The 26451-nt window shown below is 33.2% G+C and overlaps 1 protein-coding gene across 1 annotated transcript in view; it reads right to left on the bottom strand.

Moving 5' to 3' along the window:
• Positions 1–489: 489 nt before the first annotated feature.
• The window catches only part of SPATA17 (spermatogenesis associated 17), a 252730-nt gene continuing 226768 nt past the window's right edge, over positions 490–26451 (bottom strand). Inside the window, exon 10 of the mRNA XM_003767712.2 lies at positions 490–663. Coding sequence (XP_003767760.1) covers positions 583–663 — 81 coding nt within the window. The 3' untranslated portion in view covers positions 490–582. The remainder of the gene's footprint in view (positions 664–26451) is intronic.

The following is a 26451-nucleotide window of genomic DNA, read 5'->3' as shown; positions in this document are numbered from 1 at the left end:
TATGCTTATTTGTCTACCCTGTAACTCTTATTAACTACATAATTTTATCAACCAATATTTTGATTTATTCAGTATTTTAAAAGTAATTGCATGTGGGTATCTTTGGTCTTTCTCACCAGACTGTATAGATGCTAAATTCAAGAAATACTGATTTCTTTAGAATTCATCCTAAGTTCTTAATGCAGTGTTCAATGCTCAAAAAGTTGCTTTGACTAAATTTTACTTTTGGAACCACCATCATCATTTTCCATTGTATTTTATAAACTATATTATTTAATGTCATCCTTCTGTTAGAATGAAGAATGGATTAGTATTTTCCACTTTGTTCTAATTCTATGCCTACTTTGAAGTATTGTGAGAGCAATATAATTATAGGTGAGTAGAGCTCCGTCAGTAGATATTCTGGGGAAAAATACATGCCTCCAGTAGTTTAGCTTCTAAAAGAATAAGGAAGTTTCTTTACAAAAGAATCTGACAATGACATGGCTTTTAAAATTCATGGTAGACAGTTCAATCAATTTTATTTGTGGATTTGTGAGTTTGTTACATTTTGAAGAGTTCTTCATGTAGAAATACACAGTTTTACACTATCTCGCCAGCTCTTGAATATAGTTTTCCATACTTTTCAAAGAGAGCAAATGGTGGAAACACAGTTTGGAAGTTCTAGGAGGGAAAAAAAAAAGAGAGAAAGAAAGAAGTTTGAATAGTTAGACATATTTATGGTGTCTAAATTTGTTTAGACTACAATAAAAGGCACAAAGATCTAAGTTAATGTTTTATTCAAAATTATAATCCTGCTAGCTAATAAACAGCAACAATATTCTGAGACCAGAAAGTCATTGGGTAAAGCAAGGAAATCATCCAACCAAAAGTTCAATAAAAATTTAAAAATACCTACAATGTGCAAATGTGTTAAATTTTATAATGATACAAGGATGCACAAAACAGACTTTTCTCCCTCAAGGGACCTACAATATATTGGAGGAGGCAGAACAAAGAAGTAGAATATAGGATAAGGCCATTAGTGAGATATCTAACTATCTATCTCTATACTTATCTCTATACATAATATATATTTAAACACATACATATATATGTATATACAAATGTATATATACTTACACAAAATCATACATACATACAAATACATATACATATTTGTTTATGTTTATTTGTTTTCAGGGATTCTGATTCAAGATGGGACACACTTCCATTTGAAATAAAAGACATGTTTCTATACCTCTCTCTATAAAGATGTATTTAAACTCTCCTCAGACTTTTCAGTTAATTAACAATAAGACTATGCCTTCAAGGAGCTTATATTATAATGAAGAAGTTGAAATGAACATACGTAGGTAGATATAAAATTTATGTAAAGTAGATACAAGTTAACCTTATAGGAAAAAGTAGAATGATGCATAGGGAGTGGATATGGAGTTCAAGGATGGGAGAGAGAAGCCACATAGTAGCATCTATCAAAGGATATTATTTTCCAGCCCCTTTGAATAATCTCCATTCATTGTCTGCATACCTTTTGGGATTTAAGCAACCTTGAGTACATTCAAAAGCTTATTATCAAGCTTCCTAGTTACTATATTTTCAATGTTGTTCATTGTTTCTAGACTACAGTAGTACATTGTTGATCAGCCTTGACCATTTACAATTATTTTTCAATTTTATTTATGTAATTTATGTTTTTAATCTTAATGGTATTATGATAAAAAATATGAACATTACCTTTGGAAATATTTTCTTGGAATATTTTTTCAGCTATTGCACTGATAAATTGTGTGCAGAATGGAGAGTCAACTCTGAAGCCATAAAGTCCAGTTTCAAGTTCTGTCTTTGACCTATACTGGCTATGGGACCCCCTGTGGAAGTCACTTAACCTCTCACTGTCCTAAGAAACTCTAAAACTGAAAAGTGCACAGAAGTTTCTTACTTATGTTGGTAGAGAGTTTCCTCGCCTGTGATTTATTCATAACAATGATAACCAAATTGCAGATCCAATCCCCAGACCTCTATTATAATCTTAGTTATGAACAGCCTTAGACGTGGCAGAATTTTTTTTTCTATAGACATACTGGAAATAACTTCGATATCTACTATGGAAATACTAAAGGTACAAAAGATGAAAATACTCAAAGTACTTTATTATGTTTCAACACATTTTCCTAATATTTGGAACCAGAGACTTGATTTGTTCTGTAAAGGAAACTTCCTATGTGAAAGTTCCCTCCTGTAATGCTGATCATTAACTCTAATTTAGACTGATGCTAGGGGATACTAGGAGGTTCAGTTCTGTAATGTAGTGTTTTATCAGGAGTTGGTAGGACTAGTACCCAGAGCTGTGATTAATGCCAATCCTCTGTAGAGTAAACTATGCTGCCTCTTATCCCCTAATATTCATAATAACAACAACAATGTCCAGGCTAATCTGTTTTAATATGAAATGAATCTTCATTTAAAAATAGTTATTCCCAGGGACCTGCTATTTTCTTTTAAGGATGCAAAAGTACTTTCATATTTAGTTCTTTAAAATAAAGTTAAGAAAGCTAGTATGTTCTTTAATCCAACAAAATATCCCAAAAATGTGATGGTAGAGAAAAGTGGTAATATCATTTATTTCCATAAACAATATCTCTATCGTTTAGTTTATGCTATTGCCCATAGACAATTGAGTATGAGCTCATCAGAAACCTCTTACTGTCCCTGATATTGGTTTTGTTTTTTCAGTTTGAATTCCCATTTTCTGACAGGAAAAAGAATCTTCTTGTACAGTGAATCAATCCAATTGGTATTCAATATGAGAAGAGGGAGTTTTACCACAAGGGCTGCTCAGGCTCCAAGAAAATCTGCACAGATCACCATTTGCTTAAAATTTGATTCTCACAGATATGCAGGTCATTGTGACATGATGATGGGTGTTCACTACTGGCTATGAAACAGTCTATTCTGGATTTGCAATGTCTTGCTTTTAAGTTAATTCTCTCTCTCTCTCTCTCTCTCTCTCTCTCTCTCTCTCTCTCTCTCTCTCTCTCTCTCTCTGTTAATTTTGGCCAAAACAAACAAACCAGCACTGTAAAACACAGCTTTTCAGAAAAAAAATAACTTTATCAGAAGAAAAAAAAAAACTGGAAATCTAAATACTACTAAAGCCTTCATTTGCCAGAGCAGACAGCTTTTACTATTAGGATGCCCAGCCAGACACAAATAATCTACTGCCAAAATGAGCTCCTTGGGACAATTTAGGAGTCTTTTGAAGTGAACGGCTTTTTGAGCTGGAATGAAGCCCAGGTTCATTTTCAAACCCAAGTCCAAATGACAAAGAGTAAATTTCCTGTGCCCCTCACCCCGTTAGTGTAAAATTACTTTGGGTTGAGTGCTGCACTGTTAATCTAGTTATTCAAAGCTATTTTACCAGTTACTCACAACTAAGCATTTAAAACAACTGGCTAAGATATCAAAAGGAAGTTGAATTGGTTCTCTTTGACTTCATTTCCAAGAAAACTTCCTAGAGGAAATGGGTAAGATAAAATGTATATATCAATTGTATATGCAAATTTTTTAGGTTTTAAAAATAAAGATATTAGGCTTAAAAAAATCAAGTTTTCTTTTAAGGCTAAAAAACCAATTACCTCCAGTCTAAGTGCAGATAGATAGAGATATAGAGGCATATCTGTATCTGTATACACATATACGCATGTCTATACAAATACATGTATGTACACATGTACTAATATATATATAATAACATACAATCATATATTGTGGTGTGTGTGTGTGTATGTCTCTGTGTGTGTGTAATTCAAACCACTCTTTGGGATCTTAAAGGAGTTAAACTTTGGGACCTTCAATCATTCATTCAATCAAATGAGTATTTATTAAGTGTTTATCATATCCCAGAAACCATGATAAGCACTGGAGATATAAAGAAAAAGCTAAAATAGTCCTTATCTTCAAAGACATTACATGTTTGAAAAAAAAAAATCAAAACATTTCCACCAGGGTTTAAGAGTTTCCCTAGATAAATTTGACACCATACTTGATCAGAATCTTTCTACTACCATTGTCTTCCAGCTAAGTTTCTAAAATAATTAGGATCCCATCACCATCAGAGGCTCTTAACCCAGGGTCCATGAACTTGGTTTTAAAAACATCTTGATAACATAATTGATTTCCTTTATAATACTATGTATTTTATTTTAGGCATTCAAAAGCAATATTCTGAGAAGGCTTCATCAGACTGCCAAAGGAATTCATAATTCAAAAAAAGGTGAAGAATCAATCTCTTTCTCTCTCTTTTTTTGCTCTTTCTCTTCTTCTGTTTCCCTTTCTCTGCCTCTTTCTGTGTGTCTCTCTGTCTCTCTCTGTCTCTCTGTCTCTCTGTGTGTCTCTGTCTCTCTGTCTGTCTCTGTGTCTCTGTATCTGTGTCTGTCTCTCTCAATCTTTCTATGTGTGTGTGTGTGTATGTGTGTGTGTGTGTGTGTGTGTGTACCTGTCTCTCTCTGTCTCTTTTTCTCTGTGGGTATTTCTCCCTCTCTTTTTGTCCCTTTACTCCCCCTTCTCTCCCCCTTCCTTTCTCCAACTTAAATTTCAATGATGTAGGGAATTCCTAGTAAAGAAACTTCTGGAAATACAAAAGGTAACTCATGCAACTTAACAATGTTGCCTGGGGCACTGAGAAGTTAAGTCATTGGTGGGGTTCATGTAACCCAGTATATTTAAGATATGACATTTGAGCTGTCTAAGGGCAGCTCTCATAGCATTTCTACTTTGAATTGTGGTGCTGGAGAAGACTTTGGAGAGTTCTTTAATAGCAAGGAGATCAAATCAATCAATACTTAAAGAAATCCATTCAGACTATTAACTGGAAGTTCAAATATTGGAGCTGAAGCTTAAACACTGGCTACACAATGAGAACTCACTGGAATAGATCCTGATATTGGGAAATACTGAAAGCAAAAGGAAAAAGGGGATGGCTGAGGGTGAGAGAGAGAGAGACAGTTCATGAAAACGATAAACATTAACTTGTATAAACTTTAAGAGGTGGAAGAGGATAGAAGGACCTGGCAGGGTATGGTCCAAGGTCTTGAAGAGTTAAATGTGACTAAATGATTAAACAATAACAAAATATTGCCTCTATCTATACTGAAGTAATATTATTACTTATTATTATTATTAAATTATTATTAAAATGTTGAAAGAGACAAGAAAAAGAATAAACAAAATGTAGAGGCTATTTCTTTCCTTATTTATACCCTTCCTTATCAAAGAGGTAGGATTGTATATCTGCAAATGACTATAACAAATTCTAACATTTATATAGCAACTTAAGGTTTACAAAGTGCTTTTTCCAGATATTATCTCATCTGATCTTCATAACAAACTTGTGAGGTAGGAGCTACTTGGAATTAATTTAGAGCTAGAAGGAAAATCATTTAAGTTTAACCTCTTCATTTTACAAATGTAAAAAATAAAATCCAAGGAGGCTGACTTGTCATATAAGTAGACAATGCCAGGAGGAAGATTAGAATCAGGTTCTCTTATTCCAGAACCAATGCTTTTTTTCTCCCTCCACTGCCCGATAGTTGCCATCCCAAATATTAGTTATATGATCTTGAATGGTATCCTTCACCATCGTGTACCTCAATTTTTTTCATCTGCAAAATGAGAATAATACCTTCAGTATCCAACTCACCTAATTGTTGTGAGGATCTGCAAGTGCTATAGAAATCTGAATTGTTTTCCACTGTGAGTTTTAAGGAAAGATTGCACACAGACTTTACTGGGATTTGTGCCCTTAAAACTCATATTACATCAGGTTATATGAGCTGAACTTTTGATTAAATCGTTTATATCCCCAAAGAAATTTCCTTTTGCCTTGCCATTAGAATACTGGATTATATTCTTGAACATGAAAAGATATTTTCTGTCCATATATAACACATGAACATATTTTGCTTCTATTAAAAACTGATAGTCAACTTTCTTGCTTTGTTAAAGGGAATCATTATAATATAGTATGTATTCAAAATTGTGATTGATCTAAAATAATTTCTGTTTGACTTTAAAATACATTTTTGTACTTAAATTTAAATGTACATAATGTTCTATCTGGGAACATATAACACAATAATAAAACTACACTTTAAAGATCCAAGATAGATTTTTTTTCCAACTCCTCCTAGTCTTCTTAGTGCTTTTTTCTGGATTTAATTTTTCTTTTCTTTCATATTATTTGTGCCTTTTCTTCCCTCTCTTTTCCATTAGACTTTATTTTCTCATGAAACTTTTGAAATCAGGGATAGAAGAATATGTTCATTTTCTTCACATTTATCCAACTCCAGAGAATATAATTGGTCTCAATTCCATAGAGCAAGTGCCTTGCTCAGGATAAATTAACATCTTTTAATTTCATCACCATATTGCTAACTCAGCCTTGAATACTCAGATATTTTCCTCTCTCTCTCTCTTAGCCTCCTCTCCCCTCTGATTGAAAGCCTGGAGAGTGAAGTACTAGACTCACACCTAAACCTTCTTTTACATAAGGCAGCAATTGGACTTCTAGGCGACTTTTCTACACAACTACAGCTTTCCTTGGTTTCAACTCTATGGAACAAAATGTCCTGCCATATACCTTAGTGTCTCTGCTTTACCCCCTTCCCAACTTCCTTTTGTGTGTAGTTTTGCCCTGCTAGACTTTTAAGCTCCTTGAATACAGGGATTTTCTTTTTCCTAGTTGTATTCCCAGTACTTAACACAGTAACTGGCTCAAGTGCTTAACAAATGTTTATTGAATTGAATTGGGCTCCAAAGTGTCCAAGGCATCTACTAAGTCCTTCTTTATATGTGCTTTTGGCAAATCCAGATTGACATGATTTCACTTCTCTGAGAGCAACAGCCTTAGGAACAAACATGAAAATAATATTAGCTTACTTTTATACATCACTATAAAAAATCTTTGGGTATTGGTTCAATCAGATTTGATACTTAAGAATGAAAAACAGAATTCATATAGATTTTTTTAAAATCAGACCATTGTTTCATTGTTTTGGGAAAACTCTTTTGTGAAAATCCCTCTGTGAATACAGATTAGCTAAATTGCCTTGTTCTGCAATTTATAATTTTAGAGATTGTCCTAGGCACTGAAAGGTTAAATGCCTTTCCAGGGCAATGTAAACCCAGGTCTATTGATTCCATGCTTCTGTCCTCTATGAAACACTGCTTGTCCATGATTATATTAAATTGTTAAATAAAAAAAAGGCAAATACATATGAGGAAGGAGTATGAAAGGGGGAAGAGAGGCAGAGGCAAATTGGCAAGCCATTTAATCCAATATGTATGCAAGAGGGAAACATTTGGGAAATGCAGGATACATATGTAATCTATTTCTCTTCTGGTTAGTGTTTGGTAGTATTTAAGAAGCTTGACTGGAGACATTTTTAATATTGTGATCTGAATGGAAGATAGTTTTGGGAAACACTCATTTATTCAACAAGTATTTATTGGACATTTCTTATGTTCAAGACATGGTGTTAGGCATGCAGAAAAACATAAAGAAGAAGACTGTTCAAGTGGTGCTGGAATTCATGAATTTATACATACACATATCTCTACACATATTTATATATACACATGAATAGATACATAATTATTTCAACAGAATTAGTTTTCTTTGTCATGTCAAATCAACATGCAATTTTAAAGCACCTACTAAGTGTCTAGCACTATCCCAAATGCTAAGGATGCAAAAAAAAAAAAAAAAAAAGACAAAACAAAACACAGTCCCTTCTCCTGAAGAGTATACAAACTAGTGGTGGATACAACTTGTAAAATAACATATAAATGAGGAAATTTATTCAACATAATCCTGGAAGGCAAATACTATCATTGGGAAAGACTTTGCTCACAAGGTAGAATTTTAGCTGGGACCTGAAGAAAGTCAGAAAAGGTAAGGAATATGAAACTGAGAATTCCAGACATGGGAGAGCAGCCAGGAAAGATACACAGAGTGGAGAAATGTAGTATCTTGTGAGAGGAAAGCCAAGGAGAACAGTGACACTGTATTGCAGAATAATCTTACTTATTTAAAAACATTATTCTAAGAAAGAATCCATAGACCTCACCAGACAGCTAAAGGGCTCTTTAATAGAAAAAAAGATTATGACTCCAATTTAGATAATATATAATAAAGTGATATATAAGAATGATCAAATATAGGTCATTAAGGAAATTTATCTGAAGGGAATGAGAGACCAGTCTGAAGAAGAGGCAAACTAGTAAAGAGTTTTGAAGCAGAGAATGAGAATCTTGAACTTGATTTGAAAAGTAAGAGGCCAAAGCAAAAAGGGAATAAAATCAGTCAAAGAGATGTTCAAAGAAGATAATGATCGATCAAAAATTTTAATTAACTACATCTGCATTATATTATACTCTTGCAGGGTCATCAAGAATCTCTGATATGGTTAAAAACAAAATATGCTGGAGCTTTCACAACAAATAAGTATCTGCTTCTGATTATGTGAAGAAAAAATGAAGTAGTCCCTGCCTTTAAGGAACTTACATTCTATTGGGATAATAAAAAAATCTGCCTTTGAGTAGATACAGGGAAGATGCAAATTAATATAAAGCCACTTTAAGTATCTAATACTTTATTAGGAAGGTCTAGCGTAGGAAGAGACATCTATATTGTGCTTTACCTTCGGCAAAGAATTTTGGGAAGTGGTGGTGAGGCACAAGAACCTTACAAACATGACAAGAACAACTTAGTCCAGAAGTGGAAGATAATGGCCTAGGAATCCTTGGGGCCAAGAACAGTAAATTCCAGGATCTCAGGCTTATTTTAAAAAAGCATAGGAGGGAAATCTAGATGGGATAGTGGATAGAGCACTGGCCCTGAAGTTAAGAAGGATCCAAGTTCAAACCCTGCCTCATACACTTAGTACTTCCTGGCTGTGTGATGCTGAACCAGTCATTTAACCCCAATTGCCTCAGCAAAAATAAACAAATAAAAGCATAGGAAAATAAAAAGGAAATTTTTACTTATATTTTGGACAAGAAAAAGATAGATTCCTTTTCTGAGGACAAACAATGACATGAAGCCCAGGTATTCAATTTTAATGATGTTTTTTCAACTCCATCAATTGAACAAATATAAAACAGGAAAGAAACTGTTCTTTAGCAATTCACATGAAAGACTTAGAAGACTAAAAATCTTATAATTGAAAATATCATTCTCCTAGATATCTCAGTCCATAGCCACAAAGCTACATTCTATACTCTTCCCTCTCACTCAAAATGTCCCTTCATATCCTAAGCTAAGTCTTTTCAATTCTATCTCCACTAGATGTCTTGGTTCTTTCTGTTTCTCTCAATCAAAAATACCACCACTGTGCTGCAGGACTTACTTTTCTCAGGAGTTTACCATTGGAATAATCCAATTAATCTCCTTGCCTCAAATCTTTGTCTATTCCAGTTAGTCCTCACAAATCTGATTGCATTTTTTTACTGCCACTCCTCAAGATCTTCAATGACTCCCTTTTATGACCAGAATAAAAATGGAATTCCCTCACTTTGGAATGTAAGGTCTTCAAACTTTTTTTTTTCACTTTTTTTTTTGCTGAGGCAATTGGGGTTATGTGACTTGCCAAGGGTCACACAGCTAGAATGTGTTAAGTGTCTGAGGCCACATTTGAACTCAGGTCCTCCTGACTTCAGGACCGGTGCTCTATCTACTGCACCACCTAGCTGCCCCCAAACTTTTTTTTAATTTAAGTTTTCAATCTACCTTTCTGGCTTAATTTCTTATTGCTTTCTACATTCATTCTACATTCTAACTCACCTAGAGTATTAAAATATTTCCCCATAGCTTAGCATTCTATAACCAAAAAATTGTTCCCTATGCCTAATGTATACTTGTTCTTTATTCCTGACTGTCAGAATTACTCCCCTCACACACACTTTAACAAGGATGATTCCATGAACACTTTCATATTCTCGTCAATTGTTTGGTATCTCTCTTCTCTAAAATTTGTTGTGGTTCTCGTTCAGACCTTTCAGTCATGTCTGATACTTCATGACTTCACTTGGGGCTTTCTTGGCAAAAACAACACAGCGATTTGCCATTTCCTTCTCCAGTTTATTTTACAGAAGAGAAAAGTGAGACGAACAGGGTTAAGTGACCTACTCAGGGTCATACAAATAGTAAAATTTGAACTCAGATCTTGAATCCACATCCAGCATAGTATCCACTATGCCATCTAGTTGCCTACTTATCTAAAATGATATAATTGGTATTTTATTTATCTGGGTACGTAATTTATCTTCTCAGTAAAAGTGTAAAGCCCTTCAAGTTAGAGTTCATTTTATTTCTGCCCTTGTAACTTCAGGACTCACAACAATATCTTGAACAATGTTTTATTTTGTATTATTTTTCTTATTGGACCTGCGATTTCACTGGGTGTAGAGAAGTCTTCATGAGCTTTGACATTGTTTTAGGGAGTTTTCTGGGGGTACTGAAAATTTAAGTGACTTGCATTGAGTTATATAGCAAATATTTGGGAAAGATAGAATTCAAATCCAGGTCTTCCTGATTTGAAGCTAGCTCCCTATTACTATATCGTATAGTCTTTTAACACTATGTACATGTTACGTCTTGATCAATGTTTATTGGATTGGACTAAATTGAATTTTTGGAAATGTTTCCCTACTAGCCAGTAAGTTCCTTGAAAGCAATGGCTATATCCAAACTAACTTTGCACTTCCCCTAACATCTAGCAGAGTATTCTGCATATAGAAAGTCTATAACTTTGTTGACTTTGAGATAATCTATCAGGTTGATTATGGAAGCATCTGCTTTAGCATATATCAAATTCGATGACCTCCATCATTCACTTTGTACAAAGGAAGAAGTTGTCAATAGTTATAAAGTAAAAAAGTTTTTGAAAAATAAAGGAAAAAAATTAGTACATTGCATATTCAGCTCAAAGAAAAAAAGCATGAAGTTTTCTGACTTGAAGAATTTGTTTGGGAAATGAGTAATGTGGCCATTTATTGGTTAAAGTGTGCAGGGGATTCTGACTGAGATATAATTGGAGACTCTGAGGTTCCTGTCAACTGAGATTCTGAAATTCTCATATTATGATATTGTCCACAACGAGGGGGAAATTAAGCTTAAAGAAAAAATTGATGAAATATAAAAAACTGCTACTTTATTTCAAATTAACAAATACTTATTGAATGTTTATTATGTTCAAAACACTGAAATGAGACAGCTCAGGAGAGGGTAGATTTTCTCACTAGAATTATTCAAGTAAAAATTAAATGATAATTTGTTGGTCAAATAATAGAAAGAATTTCTCTAAAGATACAAATTATAACAGATAGTCCTACTTATTTTTACCAACTTCATTTCATTCTTTTATGATCATATATGTGCCCTTATTTCTATCTACTCTGCCTTCAAATAGTGACTACTCTTTAGCAAAAGCAATTTTTTCAAATCTATTACTACTACTTCTAGAAAAGCAATACAAGAAATAGGCTCTTTAGAGTATAGGTCATTTTATATATAACTTATTTTTGTATATAAATTACCATCTGAAGTTAGAACCAGAGGGAAAGATCAGTCACATCTGTTTAATCTGATTGTATTATATGGAATAATATGCAGATAGATAGATAAGTGTATCAGTGAAATAAAAACTAAATAGCCATGTTTTGTCAATAAAATCACTAATAGCTTAAATATTTTGGATATTGAGCCTGAGAATACAGCTTCAACAATGTTTATATGAAACTTTTCATTCCTTTCAATTGATTTTATATTAGGATACTTTGGTTTTTAATTGATTAGAATCCTGTTTTAATTGTAATTCACTAAAAATTCTTTATTATTGATTAATTGCTGCATGAACTTATGGATTCATACATACCATCATATCCCAAAATATATTAGCTTATTTTCCTATAATACTTACAAGTTCATCAAGCTAACTTTATAAGACTAAAAGGACAAGTAAAGTGAGGCTCAGAATGATTAAATGACTTGCTCTGAGTCACACAACCAAGTTTCAGAACCAGAATTCAAACAAAAGGTTCTCCTAAATTCAAGTTTAGTGCTCTTTCCATGATAACACACTAACCTTGGATAGTTTATGAGACATGTGTAGCCCTAGCCCTCATCTTTGCCCATGTGTTGGTATTATAAAGTAGTCTCAACCTATAGTTATTTCCTGATATTAACTAAGTTATGTTAAATGAAAAGTATACAATGCATACATTTTAAGGAATAAGCAGGGAGAACCAAAGGCAATTGAAAATAATATGTGTTAATGTGAATTATGATTTTGTTTATTCTCTGTAAAGGCAGTAAATGAAATAATATAATTTTGAATTTTCCCAAGCATTTATGAAACTTACATTCATTTCAGATGGGGCTTTATGATGAAATATTTACATGTGGTTTTAAATAAAATTGTTTCAATGAACTCCCATAATATTCTAATAGTTCTAGACCTCTGAGGTCATTCAGAAGAATTCAATATTAATCCAACTAAATTCTTCCTTTGTAATTTTACAAGTACTAGTTGAAAACTTTTCTAGTTAGTACAAGAGCTCCTGACATGCCCCAAATGACTACAACAACCGGTTCTGTCAATACAGCACAAATGTCATTTCAAGTGCTCAAAACCCACTAAGCTCCCCTAAAAAAGATTGATTTCTTTGCTCCAATGTTTCTTTGGGGTAAACTTTTCTAACAACTGAAACCAATTAGTGCACCTGGCACTTGTAGTTCAGAATATAGGTCAGCATCAAGTAATAAAAATAAGTATTGACTTTTCTCTGTCTGTAAGCAGCATGAAAGGAGTTTCGTGGCCTTATTGTATATGAAAGGGGGGCCATTAATTTCACTTATTTCAACAAGGGCTGTCAAATCCTAATGCTTCTATTGCACTTTTCATACAAAGTACATTGACACCAATCCTGTCCCTGTAAAGGTAGTTTACAATATTTTAGCTAGTGAATAGAGCCTGTGTCATCATTTTAATTCTCTCTCATATATTTAGCTCTGCTAAGCAGCACTTCCCTAGAGTGATATTTATAGGAAAAAAGTGAACTATTAATAATGGTTACCTATGTCTTCCATAGGTAATACAAATGCTATCTAGTTTCAAGGAGTAATTAACCAGACAAAAAAGTCCCATAGAAATACTTTTGATTTTTTCTTTTGGAAACTGGAAGTTACAGAATTCTTTGAGTGCTCATCAATAACTAAAAAGATATTCATGGGGGAAGAGTCAAAATAGTGAACTAAAGGCAGCAATCAGCTGAACTCTTTTACTATACCCTTGCAAACAACTTTAACATAATACTTCAAATCAAAATTTGGAGCATCAGAATCAAAAAAAAAAGTCAAATGTTATACATTTTTCTGGCTTAAGATTCCTTAAAAAGGTTGGCAGTTAAGATCTTGGACACTGGGGGAGAGGGCAAATTCAAAGCACACACATGGCAGTGGCAGAAAACATGGGCTTTCTAAGTGGTTCCAACAACAGTAGCAGCAGCTTTGGGAGCACTCAACAAAGAGATGATAAAGGATTTCTTCGCTGATCAGAAGAAGATAATATCAGGAAGAGATCATTGGGACCTTTGCTGGCACTGATTGGTAACTCTTTTGTCCATATGTGATTCTGAGTTGCATTTTCATGGAAGAAAGACATGCTTGTGGTCAGTCACAAGGGATCAGGGGGGCTTTGGTCACAGTTCCATGGTACTGGCAGTAGAGACCTTTCTTGGATAAGACCAGAATAGGGACTAAGAGAGCAGTTACCACACTTCTCCTTGAATTACAATACCTTGGAAGCACCAAAAACTTGCAAAATCTCAAAAACTAATTCTGAAGAAAAACAACCCACATGCAAAAAAAAGTTAATGTAGAACCTCCCCACTCCCAAGTGAATAAAGTCCTACTTTAATCTGAAGTTCAAAGTAAAAGAATGGGCTTAAAAATGAGCAAATAACAATAAAAGCATTTAACTATTAAAAAAATCTATTAAGGAGGAAGAGAAAAATCGAAACACAAGTTCAGAAGAGGACAGCAGTGTAAAAACAACTACAATCAAGGCCTCAAAAATTGCAAATTGAAGAAGAATTCCTGGAAAAGCTCAAGAAAAAGCTAAGAGTAGTAGAGGAAATATTGGGGAAAGAAATGAGAATGGTGCAATAAAATTATGAAAAAAATAACAGATTTGCAAAAGAGGCACAAAAAATACTAAAGAAAATAATACTTTAAAAAACAAAATTGGCTTAATGAAAAAAGAGGCACAAAAATGCACTAAAGAAAATAATTTCTTGAGTCACAAAAGCTCACTGAAGAAAATGATTCTTAAAAATTAGAATTGGACAAGTAGAGGTCAATAACTTTGTCTTCAAGAAACAATAAAAATAAAAAAACGAGAAAAATAAGTGAAAATGAGAAAAAAAGATCAAGAGGAGATAATTTAAGAATTACTAGACTATCTAAAGTTATGATATAAAAAGATTTTAAAAACCTTATTTCAAGAAATTATACAGGAACTTTGCCTCAATATCTTAGATCTAGAAAGTAAAATAGAAATTAAAAGAATTGACTAATCATATCCTGAAAGAGATCTTAAAATGAAAACTGCTAGGAATATTATAGTCAAATTCTAGGGCATTCAGGTTAAGGAAAAAATATTACAAGTGGATAGAAAGAAACAATTCAGATATTGTACAACCACAGTCAGGATCACCCAGGATTTAATGGTTTCCTTATTAAATGAGCAGAGAACTTGAAATATGAGAATCCAAAAGGAAATGAAGACAGGGTTATAATATAAGAATAATCTACTCAGCAAAAGTGAGCATGATTCTTCATGGGGAAAAAAGAACATTTAAAAAAAGAGGACTCTCTAGAATTGCTGATGAAAAAACCTGAGTTGAATAGAAAATATTAATATACAAATATAAGATGCGAGAGAAGCATAAGAAGTTATATAAAAGAATAATCATAAGGGACTCGATAAAATTAAACTGTTTACTTTTCCATATGGGAAGTTGTTCTAAGGAGCTCGTAGATAGAGTCAACATAGATAAAGGATACAAATGTGAGTCAGTTATGCTTGGATGACTACAAAAAACTAAATGAGATGAGAAAGAGGAATGCATCAGGAGAAAATCAGGAAAAAAAATTTTTTTCACATAAAAGCCACGTGCAAGCCATTGGTGGAGTCGTTTACTGATCCAAACATTCTGGAGAGCAATTTGGATCTATGCTTTAAAATTGTGGATACCCTCTGATCCAACAATGTCACTATTAGATATGTATTATGAAGAAATTATAAAACAAAATCCACACGAATAAAAATAGTTATAGCCACTCTTTTTGTGGTGGCAAAGAATTGGAAATTAAGAGAATACCTATCAATTGGGGAATAGCTGAACAAGTTGTATACATATGTAATGGAATACTATTATGCTATAAGAAATGATGAGCAAACTACTGGGCTTATATCCCAAAGAAATACTAAAGGGAAAGGGACCTGTATGTGCCCAAATGTTTGTGACAGTCCTTTTTGTAGTAGCTAGAAACTGAAAAATGAATGGATGCCCATCAATTGGAGAATGGTTGGGTAAATTGTGGTATATGAATGTTATGGAATATTATTGTTCTGTAAGAAATGACCAGCAGGATGAATATAGAGAGGCTTGGAGAGACTTACATGAACTGATGCTTAGTGAAATGATCAAAACCAGGTGAGTATTATATACGTCAACAACGATACTGTATGAGGATGTATTCTGATGGAAGTGGATATCTTCGACAAAGAGAAGATCTAATTAAGTTCCAATTGTTCAATGATGGACAGAAGTAGTTACACCCAGAGAAGGAACACTGGGAAATGAGTGTAAACTGTTTGCATTTTTGTTTTTCTTCGCAGGTTATTTTTACCTTTTGAATCCAATTCTCCCTGTGCAACAAAAGAACTGTTCAGTTCTGCACACATAGATTGTATCTAGAATACACTATAACATATTTAACATGTATAAGACTGCTTGCCATCTAGTGGAGGGGGTGGAGGGAGGGAAGAGAAAAGGTGGAACAGAAGTGAATACAAGCGATAATGTTGTAAAAAGTTACCCAGGCATATGTTCTGTCAATAAAAAGTTATAATAAAAAAATTTAAAAAAAGAAATGATGAGCAGGTGGATTTCAGAAAAATCTGTAAAGACTTCCATGAAGTAAGCAGAAATAGGAAAATATTATACACAAAACATAACACTGTTATAATCAACTATGATACACTTAGCTCTTCTCATAAATACAATGATCCAAGACAATTCCAAAAGACTTGTGATAGAAAATGCCATTCACATTCAAAAAAAGAACTATGAAATGTGAATGCAGATCAAAGAATACCATTTTCTTTCTTTTTATGTGTCTTTTTTCTTTTCTAATGGTTTTTCCCTTGTGTTTTGATTCTTCTTTCATAAGATCAATATGAAAATATATATATATATATATTAGCATTCAATTTGAATTTTTTTTTATTTTTTTTTATTTAATAGCCTTTTATTTACAGGATATATACATGGGTAACTTTACAGCATTAACAATTGCCAAACCTCTTGTTCCAATTTTTCACCTCTTACCCCCCCACCCCCTCCCCTAAATGGCAGGATGACCAGTAGATGTTAAATATATTAAAATATAACTTAGATACACAATAAGTATACATGACCAAAACATTATTTTGCTGTACAAAAAGAATCAGACTCTGAATTATTGTACAATTAGCTTGTGAAGGAAATCAAAAATGCAGGTGTGCATAAATATAGGGATTGGGAATTCAATGTAATGGTTTTTAGTCATCAACCAGAGTTCTTTTTTCTGGGTATAGCTAGTTCAGTTCATTACTGAAGATCAATATGAAAATATATTTACAATTATGAGTGTATAACCTATATTGATTTGCTTACTATCTTAGGGATGGGGCAGGAAAGAGAGAAAAAAATTGGAATGCAAAATCTCACAAAACGAATGTTGAAAACTATCTATACATGAAATAGGAAGGGAAAATGGGGGAGGCTAACAGTAATACTTGAACCTCACTTTCCTTGGAATTAGTTCAAAAAAGGAAGTATGTGTTTATATACATACATACATACATACAAATACACACACACACACACATTCAGTTGGGTACAGAAATCTATCTTACTCAAAAGAAAAAGAGAAGGGGAAAGAGATAAGAGAAAGGAATAGAGGACTAATGATAAAAGATAGGGCAGATTAAGGGAGGCAGTAGTCAGAAACAAAAGAAACATTTCAGGAGGAAACATATTAAAAGAGAAAGAAAAGAATAAACTGTAGGAAAATAAGAGTCAGGGAGACAACAATGTTAGTAATCATAGTTGAGAATGTAAATGAGATGAATTAACCCAGAAAATAGTTGACTACAATAGACATACTTGAAACAGACTCATATATAGGGAGGGAAAGTGGACTATAGCAGGATCTAACACATTTCAGCAAAGTAAAAATGGTAGGAATAGCAATCATGTTTTCAGACAAAACAAAAGCAAAAGGAAAGGAAACTAAAAAAGTTATAGAAAATGAAGTAATATTAAAAATTGTAATTAGTTTCTCTGACAAAGACCTTATTTTTCAAATATATAGAGAACTATATAAAAATAAGAGCCATTCCCCAATTGATAAATGGCCAAAGGATATGACCAGGCAGTTTTCAAAGAAACCAAAGCTATTTAGAGCTATATGAAAAAAATTCTTTAAAATTATTGATTGGAAAAATCCAAAGCAAAACAACTTTGAGGTACCACTTCATAACTATCAGAAATGACAAATACTAGAAGGGATGAGGGAAAACTGATGCAGTTATCAACTGGTCCAATCACTCTGGAGAACAATTTGGAATTATGCATAAAGGGCTATAGAACTATGCCTACCTTTGACCAAGCAATTCTACTATTGAATCTGTATCCCAAAGAGATTAAAGGAAAAGGAAAAGGATATGCATATACAAAAATGATCATAACTGTTCTTTCTGTGGTGGTAAAGAATTAGTCATTGAGGAGATGCTCATCAATTGAAGAATGAATGAACAAATTATGGCATATGATGATGACGAGTACAATTTTGTTATAAGAAATGACTATAGGGAAGCAGTTTCAGAAAAATATGACAAGACCTATATGAAATGATGAAAAGTGAACTGAGAAGAACCAGGATATTACTGTGCATAAGAACTCTAGTGCTATTATGATGATCATCTGTGAAAGCCTTGGTTACTCAGATCAATACAATGATTTAGGACAATTCCAAAGGACGTATGATAAAAAAAAAAAAATGCAATCATCCTCTAGAGAGAGAAATGATGAAATATGAGTGCAAATTAAAGTGTAATTTTCTCATTTTATTTTTTCTTGTTTTTTGGCTATATATATATATATATATAATATGGAAATATGTTTCACATGATTTTACATGTATAATTGATATCATTTTCCTTGCCCTCTTGTTGAGTGAGGAGGAAATGGAAGCAAGAAGAGAATTTGGAACTCAATTTTTTATAAAGGAATGTTGAAAATAAATAAGTAATAAATTAAAAAGAAAAGTTAAATTATTCAATGTTAAATAAAAGATATTTATAAAGTGCTATTAACAGAGTGCTTGACTAAGATTTGACATATAAATGCTTATTTCTTAGAGGAAACAAAAATAATGTTTTCCTTTGCCATTTTGGATTTCAAAGTAAACTAGTGAGAAGAAACATAGCATAGCAGGATGTGCATTGGAATTTGGAATTTGGATTTAATTTGCAATTAAGTCCTAACTGTATCTCCTATTAATCTTCTAACTTCCTGGGGGTCAGTCATTTTAAATTTTCTGAATCTCAGGTCTCCCTTATAACCAAACAGGAATAATACTATATTGCTTTGAACTGACCACATCACTTCTAAGATATATAGATTCAGAAATGGACCAAACTTTAGAGCTACAAAGAAATTTAGAGGTCATCTATTCCAATCAGGTATGTGCAATCATAATCTCATCTCATTTCAAGTCATAAGCGCTGATTGTTTAATTAAATCTAAAATTGTATTATAAGAACTTAAAAAAAAAATTTGGAGAGTTGTTTTCTAAATATTTACCAGTATACCAGTGAGTTTAATCCCTGCACTTCTTAAATAAGAAAACTGGGAACTCCTAGAATTTAATGTCTTTTCCATTATTACAGAGATAGGAAAGTAGTGAACTTGGGATTTGAACTTAGGTTGTGATTTGTTGAAAGACAAAAATCAGACATATAAATGCTGAAAAATAATATTAATTCCAAGGTAACTCTGACTTCATAGAAGCCAGATTTAAAGGAAATATAGTTTTCTATGTTAGAAGTAGTGTCTATACACCTTAGTTCGTGGTATTATAAGGATGAAAATAAAATGTTCCCAAATTGTAAAACTCCAAATAATTGGAAGTTATTGTTATTCAAGAATATACACATGCAACAAGTATTGCTATTTATCTTTTTTCTTGAAAGTATGTGTTTTTAATTTACTATGACGGGATCTAATGTCAGTTATTGACTGACTTGAGAAGAGGCCTGGATGCCTGATATGTGTTTCTCATTTCCTAATTACCTCCCATATATCCAAACAACATTGACAACAATAAACTCTATAATTTAAAAAGACGACTGATTAAAATGAAGGGCAATTTTCTACTTACTTTAATGACTTTAAAAGTGCAAATCTTACCCTTTGAATCAACTTGTCATTAGATCTTAAAATAAAAAGTGATATTGCCTTGCCATCATAAAAGCGAGTTTATATCCTTCTATATGACACTTTCATCAAACAACTTTTTTCAACTTGTTAGTTTACTCATTTATTGTGGGAATGCATATGATAATGTGCTGTATAAAAATCGAGAAATTATTCTCACAGTGGGAAGTCTACTAACAACACTATTTTAATCTTATCTCTCAAACAGAGACAGAAAACATATTAATTGCAGTTTAATTTATGCAACAAATATTTCATTTTAATTATGCTTAATTTATTTGTCAAGCTTTAAAAATGTGAATGACACTGACATAGTTCTTTCTGAGTTTTAAATGAAAGAATTGAAATCAAGTATAGCTTCTACAAGAAATTGCAAAAGACTCTAATTACTGGTATAGAATTTGAAATATTGCTAATCTGATAGCCACAAAACAACATCTGGGAGCATATGGATTTGAAGTCTTATTGCTAAATATTTATAATTCTTAATAACAAACAAAGGCATCATTAATAAATAGCTGAATTCTCACATGAAAGGATTTTTTTCCCTCCTAATTGTACTATCAACAATTCTGTGTTGAATTTTCCTCTATAGAAAAGTTCTTGTTAAGTGCTCTCAGAAGGCTTCAGAAAAACTAGATGTAACGGTAGTTGATTGCTATTATTATCATATACACATGTGTACACATGTATTTACATATGTGTATATTTCTAGAAGAAATGGGGCAAAAAATGTAAAATAACAAAATGTACCGGATATTAACTTTACTTCACTTCCAAAATGAAGCATAATTATGCTTCCAAAGCACATTTATGAATACTCCACCAATGAGATTGTCACCAAGCCCTTATCACTTGGTTTGAGTAAAAACATTCAGAGTCTGATGGCCAGCTTTCTGCTCATTATGACCTTTAAAGTATTAGCCAGATTTGAAATACTCTTTATATGACTATCAACCTCCCCAAAGATTCAGAGTGGAATTTTGGTGAAAAAAACAATATGACCATCTGTTAAAATATTAATTTAAAGAAATTGCTTAAAATGGATAAGAATTATTACTTTTATGTACTCCAAGAAAAAGCAATGAGTTTATGGAAGGAAAAGAAGACAATTAAAATAATTGAAGGGGAAATGAGGCTAAAATAATCACCTATCTCTTTCCTTGACTTGGACAGACAATAGTGTTGGGAGTGTTTAAGAGATGGTGGGCAAATCATGAAATGCCATTTTTGAGATTACTGAGTTTCTAGACTTTTAATATTTCAAAATGTACATGTCTAAAGTGTATTTTTCCTGGCCTAATGTGGTTGGAATAAGTGGCTCAGCACCAGGAGATATTACCACACAAGTTTAGTCTTTTCCCTTCTACACATTCTTTAATTGGTGAAATAGCCAATCAAACAAGAACTTTTAGGGAACCAGTGAGAAGCATTCACTGGTCTCTAGCAGTTTAAAGGCCCTGCATCCTCATTAATCTACTGTCAGCTAACTGCTTAGCCTCACTTTCCCTTCAATTATTTTAATTATCTTCTTTTCCTTCCATAAATTCATTGCTTTTTCTTGGAGTACATAAAAGTAATAATTCTTATGAGTTTTAAACAATATCTTTAAATTAATATTTTAATAGATGGTCACTAGCTTGTTTGAAAATTTGTTTACCAAATTTTTGGCTCACCTCAGATTTAAGGTGATTCTCCTTTGTAATAATTTCTCATTTCTCAGCTAGATTTTTCTTTAAGCTGTTCCTTAGTTCACTTTACTGTGCTTTCATCCTGTCCTCCCATTCTTAGCCATTTTAGTATTATTTTAACCATCCCTTCCTATATCACAGCTACTACAACAAAAAGCAACTAGAGCACAAAACTGAAGCAATGATGAGTTGAGCTAAGTTCTAGCACATAGGACTTTAGTGAAGGATGGAGTCCCCCACCCCCCGATGTTTCATTGTAGTGGATATCAGAAATTCCTCCAGCCATGCAGATCAGCAACCTGTTTGTAACTTAAATTTTCGTAATTATTCTCTAGTGATGAAAACCCTGGTTTGTTGAAGATTATTTTGGTCTCCTGTCTATGGAGAGATGTGTTTTGTATGAATATGGGGATGGAGCATATATCTGTTGTTTAAGGACCACCCTAGCCTAAGTCAAGGCCCATTACCAGGTTGGCTATGAGGGCTTTGCCAGCCTCAGAAACAAATGAAGTCTGCTTTTGAGTGGGCTGTGATCTGCCATTTTTTATTTTGATATAGGGGATTCTACAACTAAATTACATGTCTTTCAAGTATTAGAGGTAGGATACTGTGTAGTATCAAAAAGTAACTTAAAGTAAGTCTTTACTCCAAAAAGAAATTTCAAAATACCAAAAGTTTTGAAAATGAAGCACTGACAAAAATATAAATATGATGAAAAGAAAAATAATGAAATGTTTTACTCTTATGTATGGGTATGATAAAATGTGAAGGTTGTCTGGAGGCAGCCTTAGTCTCAGTTGAAATAAATAATTACTCCAAAATCGAAGCCAGCTGGTAAAAATGCAAACATTTATTTCTCCTTCCAAATTAGCCCGGTTAGTTCAGAGACCTATCTTTCTGCTTGAGCTCTTGTAGCTTTGTCCTTGGCTTCTGCCTCTGCTTTCTTCAGCCTCCAGCCAGCACCAAGTTAGAAGATGCAATGGATCTCTCTTGCCTCGAAGATAGGGCTTGTGGGCTTTCTTCCAGAGTCTCTCTCTCCTAAGTCCCACAAGAAGAACTAACCCCAAGCTTCAAAAGCTCCCGATATATGTGATCTCCCAAAAGGTTAACTCAGCCTTCTGGAGAGAGAGGGCTTCTGGGTTATCTCCCAGAGTGCTCTCTGGCCCTAAGGGAGGTGTGAATTTGTACTAAGCCCTACACGTGTGAACTCCATTGAGTACTTAGATACTTATGAGCTCTCTAACGGTGTGAACACAAGCATTGTTCAATCAGTTCCACTTAGTACCTTGTTTCAAGTTCTGGCCCAAAATAACTCTTTCTAAGATTAAATTAACTCCAATGTCTTAACACTTTGTAAAGATTCCAACAATAAAACCTGAAAGTAATAGTTTGAAGAGCTAATCAAAGTACTGTGTGTGTGTATGTGTGTGTGTGTGTGTATGTGTGTGTGTGTTCAGTCGTGTCCAAGTTCATCATGTTCCCACTTGGGTTTTTTTTGGCAGAGATACTAGTCAAGTTTACCATTTTGCTGATCAAGAAACTGAGGTAAACAGGGTGAGGGTCACACAGCTCAGGTGCCTGAGGCAGATATGAACTCAGAAAGATAAGTCTTCCTGACTTCAAATCCAGCACTCTATCCACTCTACCACCTAGTTGCCTGTGAGAAATGAATGGGCATTTATTTGGTTTCCACAGTTAGGACAAAAATGAAATTTAAATTAGAAAACTGGAACCCACAAGAATATCAAAGAATAATCAAGGGTGAAGGTTGTCATCTCCCCAAAGAATGCAAGAATGTAACTCCTTGGAGGCAGAGACTGGGTTTTGTCATCAGGAATGGGGGTCTGAGATCTGAAAAAAATCTTTTGTTCTTTCTCATACACCTCCACTGACTGTCAATCTTCACCCTTCTAGAATGTAAGCTCATTAAAGGCAAGGATTGACTATGTAATGAGGGGCTAAGATTCACTTCCAACAACTTTTGTAGCATCCAATTAATGGGAATCAGGGGATTTCAAAGGTTTACTACTAAACTAGGTACCTATTCTTGCAAGAGTGTAAAATAATAAATCTTTCCTGCATTCATCAGTGAGTCAGTGAAATTCTTGCTAAGATATTTTGTTTTTTACCTGCTCTTGTGCATTTGGTACATGGTATAGCTGTTTGAGCTTTGTAATATATTGAACCACAAACAAGTCGCTTGATAAAAGTTATGTATTTTATAATGTCAAACCTCTTCTCAAAGAACCAATGAATACACCAATAAACACACACATATGTACACATATAAATATGCACACACACAAATGTTCTACCAATGAATTTTACTTAATGTCTATATTTGGATCAAAGTTATAGAAGATGATCTGTTTTCAGAAATAATATTCTTTCCCCACCCAAAGTAAATTAAATAAAGAAAGCAATGTGAATTTTCCCATATGCTATTTCATACTTGGATGCCCATGAACTTTACTAAGTCTGAATTAAAAAACAAATGTGTAAGTGAAAATCTTGGAATGGTATTCAAAATCTCCAGGGATGTTTACTTGCTGTTATCACTCAAAGCTCAGCTTTCTGCAAAATGCTTTTAAAATGAGGACCTGGAGGTGACTTGCATTTACTTAAGGTATATAAATTAACGATCTTTATAAAATTTGACAAAACATTGATATATGATAAACCTTAGCTAAGAAATTTAAGTCTCAAAGAAAACCACACTTAATAAAAGTATTATATAATTACTATATATACTGTAGAAATAAAGTATAAAAGTTTGAAAGGCTATAATAAAAAGTGAAATAAGCTATCAATGCTTATTGCATTGTTAAATTGGGAGTACACTTGGCACATATTTCCAATGAAGGGAAAAGAACTTTCATGAACAAAATTGTATTCAAGTGCATAGAATATTGATTTTTTACCACATATCTTTTTTATGTTAAGCTTTTTCATTGCTTAAAGCACTTAGTCAGAGTCATTCACATGCATCAGAAAAAAAAAAAAAAAAAAAACCTCAAAAACCAATTATAATCACAATAGCCAACACATAATAACTGATGATTTGCTGAGACAGTTCAAAACATTCTTTAAAATGGTTAGGTCAAAATAATGCAAGTTGGTACCCAGAAGAATGTATAACAGGGTAAAATCTCTCCTCTAACAAACTAAACTGAGGAAAAGTTTTAAATTACAGTAAATGTTCAAGGAAATTCTGTTATAGATGTGTGTATGTGTTTAATTTCCATGTATATTTTGTTGTTGTTTGACTCGTTTATCCAATTTAGTCTAAAGAAAGTGTTCTCCCAACTTTGGAAATACCTTCTAGCCATGCAGACCAGCAACCTCTTTGTAACTTATTTCTCCAAGCCTTCATAGGATTAAATTAATTTACTTATAGTCACATAGGTAGGATATATAGAAAAATTCAAATGACAGTTACCAAGAGACTTTTGGTTACCAGTTAGTGAAGAGGTAAGAATGACTTAGAATATGTATATCAACTATATGCAAATGCTACTTCCAAAGCACTTAAAACAGCTGATTTCCTTATGTAGGTCACACATTGCTCATAAGATATTGTTTACACTATTAAGACTCTTAATAGACCCTTATATCATAGATAACTTTGCAATTATCTAAATTTTATTGTTCAGCCCTTCCAGTACTGCCTGACTCTTTGTGACCCCATTTGGGGTTTTTGTAGCAAAAATACTAAAGTGGTTTGCCATTTCCTTCTCCATCATCTAACTTAATAGAGGTCAAATTAATGATTATTTAAATTCTACTTCTAGAATTAAGTCCTGAGGACTTCAGCTGGCCTTAATGCCAATAGGTTAAAATATTATACTGGGATATTAGTATCTTAACTCTCATCCATCCCTTGATATCTCAAAGGTTAAAATGAATTATTTTAGTATGAAAAGGCTTTGACTTCAGCCTAATAGGATAAAAATATTTCTAATAATTAGAGGGCATTCTTGGTAATTCTTGTCTTAATATTAACAGATTAGATTTAGGATGATCACACCTATATTTGAGGTAGATAATCTTGTAAAACCAGAGAAATTGAAGCAAGATAGAGATTAGAGAGTTTAAAATATTTTATTTGAAAAGGGAGAGATTTACTGGCACTAAATGGATCCATGGTTTGGTCCCAGGGCTGAATGAGACTATAGTCTCCAAGAATCCAGCAGCCAATGTCAGATACAAAATTCTTTTATAGGCTAACAAAAGCAATGACCTAATTGGGGGCTGGGGGGGTTTCTGGGATGGGGATGACCTAATGGGGGGGAGGCACCTAGGATAAAGATGACATGATGAAGGGAGGTACTGGAGATTGGAAGAGGCTCCTGATATTCTAATGATGTCTAAGATATAAGACCTTTATCCTATCAAACATTCTAATGATTAAGAGGGAATGGTTAAAGCCTGAGGCAGAGTAACTGAGGTAGGACAATTAGGGAAACTGGGTCAGGACATTAAAAGGGAACTATGGCACAACAATTTCTCCTTTAAAAAGGCTTTAACTCCAGCTTTTGGGATAAGAACTTACTGTTTGATAAAAATTGCTGGGAAAATTGGAAACTAATATGGCAGAAACTAGGCATTGATCCATACTTAACGCCGTACACCAAGATAAGGTCAAAATGGGTTCATGACCTAGGCATAAAGAATGAAATTATTAATAAATTAGAGGAACATAGGATAGTTTACCTCTCAGACCTGTGGAAGGGGAAGGTTTTTATGACCAAAGCAGAACTAGAGATCATTACTGATCACAAAATAGAAAATTTCGATTATACCAAACTGAAAAGTTTTTGTACAAACAAAACTAATGCAGACAAGATTAGAAGGGAAGCAATAAACTGGGAAAATATTTTTACAGTCAAAGGTTCTGATAAAGGCCTCATTTAAAATATATAGAGAATTA

This window comes from Sarcophilus harrisii, chromosome 4 (genome assembly GCF_902635505.1).
Source record: "Sarcophilus harrisii chromosome 4, mSarHar1.11, whole genome shotgun sequence".
NCBI classification, from domain to species: Eukaryota; Metazoa; Chordata; class Mammalia; order Dasyuromorphia; family Dasyuridae; genus Sarcophilus; species Sarcophilus harrisii.
This window is presented reverse-complemented; position numbering and strand designations above follow the sequence as displayed.